This window comes from Cricetulus griseus, chromosome 7, assembly GCF_003668045.3.
Source record: "Cricetulus griseus strain 17A/GY chromosome 7, alternate assembly CriGri-PICRH-1.0, whole genome shotgun sequence".
In the NCBI taxonomy this organism is placed as follows: Eukaryota; Metazoa; Chordata; class Mammalia; order Rodentia; family Cricetidae; genus Cricetulus; species Cricetulus griseus.
Genome location: NC_048600.1, coordinates 83,458,568 through 83,467,401, shown reverse-complemented (window position 1 = coordinate 83,467,401; position 8,834 = coordinate 83,458,568). Strand labels below are relative to the sequence as shown.

The following is an 8,834-nucleotide window of genomic DNA, read 5'->3' as shown; positions in this document are numbered from 1 at the left end:
CCAGATTCTCACTGACAAAATCAAAGATCAAAGACAATCTCCACTTCCGTTCTGCAGGACCACAGAAAGGGTCTACAGCTCAGGTCTCAAAGAGCTGGAAGTGAGGGGCAGAAGAAATGCTAGGAGCTCCCAGACAGGGATAGGACACCAGCGAGGAAAGAGGATCAGCCTGGTGGTCTTTTCTGACACGAAATGCTGCACCCCGCCCTCCAGCCAATCAGCTTCTGGTTAAGAGCATTTCCCCACCCACCCCCGGCCCCGCCGCGTCCCGCGGGTCCCGTGACAAGGCTAGGAGCCCGGGTTAAAGATTGCTGTTTGAGAACCATTGATAGCTACGCCTGACTTAGAAGGCCTCTCCTGCGCTGCTTTAATTAAAGTATGCGCCAGTTAAACGCTTTAGTTTTCACTCTTAGTCGTTTAGCCACTGCGGTATCCCAGATCCCGCGTGAGCGCAAGACGTTTTCCTGTAGCTGGCTTTGATAGTGGAAGCCTGTGCTCTACCCCTTACAGCTTTCCCTCCTGCCCCCTTTCTTTGGTTCTGGGCATTAAATCCAGTACCTCTGGACATGCTGAAGAAACCCTACCATTGCTTCCTATGGCTGTTTTGGTGGCACATAGTGTTTTAAACTTTCCACATTAGGTCCTAGAATAAACAAACCCCTGTAATTAAGAGTAATAACAGGTTCTTTCTTTTTTTCTCCTTTATTTCTGATAGGGTCTTCAGGGAGTGGGAGTTTTTCCTGGGTCTGCAGTCCAGGCTGGCCTCAAATTCACTGTGTAGCCAAGAATGACCTAGAACTCCAGATTTTCCTGCCCCTACCTCCCATGTCTGATTCAGCCTCAAACCTTTGATGCTTTGGGCTCAGCATACCTCGTTCCCCAGTAGAAGCTGGAACTACCGCCTTGCGCCAGTTTTCTTTGTTTTATTTTGAGACAGAGTCTCACTCTGACGCTCAGGCTAACCTGAAACTCATTATGTAGTCCAGGCTCACCTCAAACTCAAAGCAGTCCTCTTGCCTCAACCTTCCAAGTGTTTGGATTCTAGGTGTGAGCCACCACATCCAGCTTAGACTTGAACTTTTTATTTTTTATTGATTTTGGTGGGGGAGGGGGAGAGGTTCGAGACAGGGTTTCTCTGTGGCTTTGGAGGCTGTCCTGGAAATAGCTCTTGTAGACCAGGCTGGTCTGGAATTGACAGAGACCTGCCTGCCTCTGTCTCCCAAGTGCTAGGATTAAAGGCATGCGCCACCACCGCCCGGCACCTTGAACTTTTTATTGTATATTTGGTGAGTGTGCTATGTGTGCCCCTGTGCATGTGACTGTGCAGAGCAAGATGTCAATGTTTTGTCTTCTTCAGTTGCTCTCGGCCTTAATTTTGAGACAGAGCCGTTTCAGTGGACCTGGAGCTCACCAATCTAAACCCATGCCTTCATGTTTGTTCAGCAAGTACTTCACCTCTTGGATCCTTTCCTCAGTCCAGTCTTTAAGATTTTATTTATTTATTATGTATACAACATTCTGCTTCCACATATATCTGCACACCAGAAGAGGGCACCAGATCTCATAACGGATGGTTGTGAGCCACCATGTGGTTGCTGGGAATTGAACTCAGGACCTCTGGAAGAGCAGCCGGTGCTCTTAACCTCTGAGCCATCTCTCCAGCCTCCTCAGTCCAGTGTTAAACTCAGCGTCTCAGCCAGTTTTTCCCTCCCTGCACCTGTTTTGTTTGTATTTATATGCGTGAGTATTGTTTTGTCTGCATGTATATATCTACACCATATTTGTTTCCAGTGCCCTCAGAAGTTAGAGGAAGATGTTGGATTCCCTAGAATTGAAGTTATGGATGGTTATGAGCTACCTTGAGGGTGCTGAGATTCAAACCCAGGTCTTCTGTAAGAGCAGCCAGTGCTCTTAACGACTGAGTCATCTCTCCAAGTATCTTTTAAATTTTTTGTTTATTTATTTATTGTTTTTTGAGACAGGATCTCTCTATGTAGTTTTGGAGCCTGTGCTGGAACTCAATCTGTTGACCAGGATGGACTTGAATTTACAAAGATCCATCTGCCTCTGCTTCCTCAGTTCTGGGATTAAAGCCACATGCCTGGCAGTGTAAAATTTATTTTATTTATTTTTTATTGTATATGCATTGGTGTTTTGCTTTCATGTATGTCTCTGTGAGGGTGTTAGATGCCTGGAAGTGGAGTTACTGACAGTTACGAGCTGCCAGGTGGGTGCTGAGAAGTCAACATGGGTCCTCTGGAAGAGCTGTCAGTGCTCTTGACCACTGAGCCACCTTTCTAGCCCCATGTCATATTTTTTTCCTGGGCTGGAGAGATGGCTCAGTAATTAAGAGAGAGCAATTACTGCTCTTCCAGAGGACCTGAGTTGGGTGTTGAGGGTTTTTTTGTTTGTTTGTTGTTTCTTTTGCGGGGGGTGGAGGGGGAGGTTCGAGACAGGTTTCTCTGTGGCTTTGGAAGCTGTCATGGAACTAGCTCTTGTAGACCAGGCTGGTCTCGAATTCACAGAGATCTGCCTGCCTCTGCTGCCCGAGTGCTGGGATTAAAGGCATGTGCCACCACTGCCCAGCTGGGTGTTGGGTTCTTTTTATACATTTCTTTTTCTTTTTCCCAAGGCAGGGTCTCTCTATGTAGCTCTGGTTATCCTAGAACTCACTTTGTAGACCAGGCTGGCCTCAAACTCACAGAGATTAGCCTGTCTCTGCCTCCCAAATGCTGGGATTAAAGGCAGGTGTTTGCCACTATGCCCAGCATAACTTTCTTTTTAATATATAATTGCTAATTTTTAAATTTTATTTTATGTGTGTGGGTATTTGCTTGCATGTGTATCTGTGACTACTTACATGACCTACAGAGGCCAAAAAAGTGTGTTGGATCCCTTGGACCTAGAGTTACAGTCCTTTTGTTTTGTTTTTTTGTTTTTTCGAGACAGGGTTTCTCTGTGTAGCTTTGGTGCCTATCCTGGCATGCGCTCTGGAGACCAGGCTGGCCTCAAACTCACAGCAATCCGCCTGCCTCTGCCTCCCTAGTGCTAGGATTAAAGGGGTGTGCCACCAACGCCCGGCGAGTTACAGTCCTTGTAAGTGGTTATGAATGATGAGAATTGAAGCTAGGTCCTCTAGAAGAGCAGCCAATGCTCTTAACCACTCAGACATCTCTCTAGTGCTGCCTCCACCCCCACTTTTCTTTTCTTCTCTCTCTCTCTCTCTCTCTCTCTCTCTCTCTCTCTCTCTCTCTCTTTTCTTCTTCTAGATTTTTGAGACAGGGTTTCTCTGTAGCTTTAGAGGCTGTCCTGGAATTCACTCTGTAGACCAGGCTGGCCTGGAACTCACAGAGATCCACCTGCCTCTGCCTCCCGAGTGCTGGGATTAAAGGTGTGCACCACCACTGCCTGGCTTCTTTTCTTTCTTTTCTTTTTTCTTTTTGAGACAGGGCTATGTAACCTGTCTCTCTATGGTTGACCTAGAACTTGAAATGTAGACCACGTTGACTTCAAACTCACAGAGGTTCAACTATGCCCAGCTAGAAATATTTATTGCTTTTTTTCTCCTTCTTCCGTATTTTAAACATTTGTTTAGTGTGTATATGTGTGTGCGTGTGTGTAACTTATGCCTATACACACATGTGCATGTGTGTGTGTGTGTGTGTGGAGGCCAGAAGACAACTTTCAGGAGTCAGTTCTCTCCTTCCATCCTGTGGATCCTGTGGCATAAACTCAAGCCATCAGGCTTGGCAGCAGGTGCTCTCACCCACTGAGCCATCTATACTCCCACCACTTTTTAGAATAGTCTTTCTGAGTCAGGCAGTGGAGGCACACGCCTTTAACCACAGCACTTGGAAGGCAGAGAGGCAGGTAGATCATGGAGTTTGAGGCCAACTTGGTCTACAAAGTGAGTTCCAGGACAGCCAGGACTGTTGCACAAAGAAACCCTGTCTCAAGAAACCGTGTCTCAAAAAAAAAAAAAAAAAAAAGAAAAGAAAAAGAAAAAAAAGAAAAAGAAAAAAAGAATAGTCTTTCTGTAGTCCAGACTAGCTTTGAACTCTTGTGCTTGGGCTATAGGCAGATTTCTTCTTAGTATCCATTAAAACACACAGAGACAATACCTTCTTGTAAGAGCAGCATCTTAGATCTGGGAAAGCTACGGGAGGCATTCATATCAGACACTGGGCATTCTGCCTGCATTATTTCAATCTCCAGTCACAGCAGTTCCACAGAAGGATTGTGGTCCTCCTTTGACAGACAATGTTACTGAAGCACAAAGGTGAAGTGTGTCTCCCAAGGTCAGTCAGCAAGATATCTGGATTCCACGCCTCAGCTTTAGTCCTGGTAGAGGATGCTAGTTAATCAGGGAGAACTGTTTCCACATCTCAAGTTGGCCCAGGCAGCCTCCCCTTGTGGGAGGAATGCCTGGAGGAGCCACACTGGACAACTGAGGAGGATAAGAGATGAGATGTTTTCCCATAGATTTCTTGGCTGCAGGGGATAGTAGCGGAGGGACTCTGTCCCTCACCTCATCTGCCTTCAGAGGGCCGGCGTCCCTATCTCCTGCCTCCCCTCCTTCCGCCGGAGCAACCTTTAACCCTCCACCACCCATGCAAGGCTACCTACCTCCACTCATTCTCCTCAGATTGTCTGAGCCACCCAGTGGACAGCTGCGAACTATGGAGAACCGAGACTCTGTGGTCTCCTTGCTACTTCTGCTATTGCTGCTGCTGCTACCACTTCACACCCACCAGGGACACATTGCTCCTACCCAGGTGCAGAACGGGATAGGGTTCTCAGACCCTATGTGTTTAAATGAGCTGTATTTTGGCTCTGTCTTCTCCCTCCTCTCCTCCTCTAACCCTGTAGCTGTGCCTTTCTTTCTGTCTCTAAAATGTCTTTAGTCAGCTTGGTTTCTTTCTTTCTTTTTTTAAGATTTCTTTATTTAATGTGCATTGGTGCTTTGCCTACATGTATTTCTATGTGAGGGTGTCAGATTGCATGGAACTGGAGTTACAGATAGTTGTGAGCTGCCATGCGGGAGCTGGGAATTGAACCTGGGTCATTCAGAATAGCAGCCAGTGCTCTTAGCCACTGAGCCAACTCTCCAGACTCCAGCTTATTTTCTTTTCCTGACAGAGTGCTCAGAACTCTCCGGCTAGGTACCTCAGCAATGGCCCAGGACAAGAGCCTGTCGCTGTTATAACCATCGATCGCACCAAAATCAGCAAGTATGGGAGTTACTTGACTCTTTTTTCTATTTTTTTTAATTTATTTTCATGTGCATTGATGCTTGTCCTGCATGCATGTCTGTGTGAGGCTGTCAGATCCTCTGGAACTGGAGTTATAGACAGCTGTGAGCTGCCTTGTGGGTGCTGGGAATTGAACCTGGGTCCTCTGGAAGAGCAGCCAGTGCTCTCAACTGCTGAGCATCTCTTCAGCCCTGTCACTTGGCCTCGACCCAGCCCTTTGACCTCCCCTTTCCCCACATCTGCTCTTCCCCTATATCTCCATGAGTTCCTCTTCCCCCAACCCTGAAACCCCACACACCCCATATACAGTCTCTCCTTTTGTGTCCTTCCAGACCCTATTCCTCCTTTGAGTTTCGAACCTTGGATCCAGAGGGAGTGATTTTTTATGGGGACACCAACACCAAAGATGATTGGTTCATGCTGGGACTTCGGGATGGCCAGCTTGAAACCCAGCTGCACAATTTCTGGGCTCGGCTTACAGTAGGCTTTGGCCCTCAGCTGAATGATGGGAGATGGCACCAGGTAAGAGCGGGCACCTCTGCCTCTGTGGGGAGAGGTCACCTTGATCTGATGAGGAAGGAGAGCAGGAGCATCCCTTCGCCATGGTCATCTCTTCTTAGCAATACACAGTCCCTGTAAAGTAGCTATCTGTGTCCGCTTTGTCAGATGGGAATTCCAAGGCTGTGTCAGTGTGTAAGTGGCATAGTCTGAGTGAGCCAAGGATGTCTTCAGGTGCATCTTCTGTCAGCTGTACTAGGCTGCCTCTGAAGAAAGTGGAGGCGACAGGCTCAGGGCCCTCTGCTTGGGCTTCTTTCTGCTTCTGACCACTTCCTGCAGGTGGAGCTGAAGATGTACGGGGACTCACTGCAGCTGAGGGTGGATGGAAAGGAGCTGCTGTGCCTGAGACAGGTCTCTGGAAGCCTGGCTGACAATTCCCAGCCCAGCATGAGGATTGCGCTAGGGGGACTCCTCCTCCCCACCTCCAGTCTTCGGTTCCCGGTGACTACATCCTAGGGCCAAGCTATGGAAACCTAAGTTCAGATGTTAAGGGGAGCTGCATGGAGAAAGCTAAACACTTACCCTTCTAAGTGGATATGCCAGCAGATAGGATTCAGATGCCCAGATTCCACCATACCAACATGTCCCCTCTCCTCCCCTCCCCTCCCACCCCCTTCAGCTGGTTCCTGCCCTGGATGGCTGTATTCGACGAGATATCTGGCTGGGCCACCAGGCCCCGCTATCGACCTCTGCCCCTAGTAACCTTGGAAACTGTGATGTGGACTTGCAACCTGGACTGTTCTTCCCTCCAGGGACCCATGCAGAATTCAGTCTCCAAGGTAGACCTTTTAAAATCTATCCCCTCCATGCCCCAGTTCTGCCTTCTGCTGTCTCTCTTTAACACTGCCTATCTCTCCACAAAACCCAAGTCTTAAGGCCTCAGGAGAATCGTTTCTCCCCCTAGACATTCCCCAGCCTCACACAGACCCCTGGAGCTTTTCTCTGGAACTGGGATTTAAGCTGGTGGATGGCTCAGGACGCCTCCTTGCTCTTGGGACAAGAACAAATTCTTCTTGGCTTACCCTTCACCTCCAAGATCAAGTAAAGGAAGAGGGTGGGATGCTGGCTATATTTAGTGAATTCTTGGGAAAATGAGGCAAAGGGGGGCTTTTAATAGTGGAAAGGCTTAAGTGGGCATTCAGATAAGGGTGGAGAGCCAGAGACATATCCCAGAATGCAAACTGCTTTTACCTAGACTGCATGTTTATTTGGGGCTAGGGATGGTTTCATTGAAGATCAAACCGGAAAACTGCATGGAAATATATCTCAGAGGCTGAGTTAAAGCAGCTAGGGGGGCAGCAAGATGTAGATATGGCTCATTCTTTCCTCTCTTAATGTCTTCTCTGCCCTGCCCACTGCAGAAGGTGGTGCTGTCTTCTGGAGTAGAACCAAAACTAGTTTTACCCTTGGAGATGGAACTGCCTCTTCAGCTGAAGCTGGATATATTCAAAGTGATCTTGAGCCAAGGATCAAAGATGGAGGTCCTTGCTGTGTCTGTTTCGAGACTTGTTGCCCTCCAGAGACTCTGGTCTTGCCCTCAGGGCCTTCTTTCCCTTGGGGCTTTAGCAGGTAAGAGAATGTTATTTAAGTATGTTAGCTACAAGGAGAGAAAGTACATTCTAGGGAAGGAAACCTCAGGGAGAGAAGAAAGAGATGAGTTATGGGGTGTTGCTCAGGCATAGAGTGCAAACCTAGCATGCATGAGGCCCATGATTTATTTGTTTGTTTCCAAGACAGATTTTCTCTGTGTAGTCCTGGAACTAGCTTTGTAGACCAGGCTGAACTCACAGAGATCTGAGGCCCATGGTTTTATAACTAGAAAGGAAAACTGTAATAAAAAGGGGGAGCTAGGCATGGTGGTGATGGTGGTGTGTGTGTGTGTGTGTGTGTGTGTGTGTGTGTGTGTGTGTGTGTGTGTTTACAGTCAACACTGGGGAGGTTTAGGCAGGAAGAGTTGAATGTTCAAGGCCAGGTTGGGCTACATAACAAGACTTAGTTCTAAAAAAAAGAAAAGAAAGAAAGAAAGAAAGAAAGGAAGGAAAAAAAGAAAAGAAAAGAAAAAAATCTTTAAACTGGATGGTGGTAGCAAACACCTTTAATCCCAGCACTCAGGAGGCAGAGGCAGGTGGATTTCTATGAGTTCAAGGCCAGCCTGGTCTATGAAGTTTGTTCCAGGATAGCCAGGGCTGTTACACAGAGAAACCCTGTCCAGAAAAACCAAATAAAAAAATCTCTAAAGGAAGAGGAAGTGATTGTGGATATTCAGATTGTGGAGCTGGAGGGACTGGGTCTGAGCCGCGCTGATGCCACGTCTATGCCACCTTCCTCTAGGAGACGACTCTTCTGCTTCCTTTTGCCTGAGTGATCTTTGGGTACAAGGACAGAGACTGGACATAGACCAGGCCCTGAACAGAAGCCAGAACATCTGGACTCACAGCTGCCCTCAGAGCCCAAACAATGTCTCTCACACTTCCTACTAAACCCCCTTTGAGAAGAAGGCGTGGTGGTACATGCCTGTAAATCCAGGACTGGTAGAGTTGGGAGAATCAGGACCTCAGTGTCATCCTTGGCTACATAACATGTTTGAGGCCAGCTTGGGCTTATGTGACACCCTGTTGTGAAAAATAAAAAGGAGCTTTGCATGCAACTCACTCATTTATTCAACAAATATTTACTGTGCTCTGGCAGTGGACCAGGCAGTATGGCAAGCACTGAGATGTATTGAAGAGTAAAAACAACTGTGCTTCCTTTTGATGCTCACACACCCATAGGAGAGGTGGGTTTGCTTCAAATGGCAACACACAGAAGGACAACTAGAAATTATATACTCTGCAAAAATGCATTTAGAGAGTTGCACAAGTGCATAAACAATGAGGCTATAACCGTCTGGAAGGCAGAGAGAGGGCTTCCCCGAGGATGTCGTGACTTAGGCTGGGCCCCAGGAAAAGGGACCATCGACACGCTTTGCTCTGGAAACCTGGAGCCTTCCCTCTTCCCCAACATCCACATTCTGAGAACCCAGCT

At 47.6% G+C, this 8,834-nt stretch overlaps 1 protein-coding gene across 3 annotated transcripts; it reads left to right on the top strand.

Moving 5' to 3' along the window:
* Positions 1-4,679: 4,679 nt before the first annotated feature.
* Positions 4,680-8,392, top strand: Shbg (sex hormone binding globulin). Of its 3 annotated transcripts, none has more exons than XM_035448335.1 (8): positions 4,680-4,775; positions 5,140-5,231; positions 5,585-5,774; positions 6,090-6,251; positions 6,484-6,589; positions 6,715-6,851; positions 7,172-7,379; positions 8,142-8,392. In XM_035448335.1, the coding sequence occupies exons 1-8, from the start codon at positions 4,680-4,682 to the stop codon at positions 8,288-8,290; spliced, it is 1,140 nt and encodes a 379-aa protein (XP_035304226.1). In that variant the 3' UTR covers positions 8,291-8,392. The 3 variants fall into 3 exon arrangements, with proteins under 3 accessions (XP_035304226.1, XP_027281989.1, XP_035304227.1); XM_027426188.2 differs by having other exon boundaries at positions 6,430-6,589; XM_035448336.1 differs by lacking the exons at positions 6,715-6,851; positions 7,172-7,379 and having other exon boundaries at positions 6,430-6,589.
* Positions 8,393-8,834: the final 442 nt, after the last annotated feature.

Excerpts from the sequence above, each read along its gene's own strand:
- Shbg (XM_027426188.2), top strand. The coding sequence starts at position 4,680 with ATGGAGAACCGAGACTCTGTGGTCTCCTTGCTACTTCTGCTATTGCTG. Across the intron at positions 6,852-7,171 it reads CCCTTCACCTCCAAGATCAA|AAGGTGGTGCTGTCTTCTGG; the intron begins GTAAAGGAAGAG and ends TGCCCACTGCAG. Across the intron at positions 7,380-8,141 it reads TTCCCTTGGGGCTTTAGCAG|GAGACGACTCTTCTGCTTCC; the intron begins GTAAGAGAATGT and ends ACCTTCCTCTAG.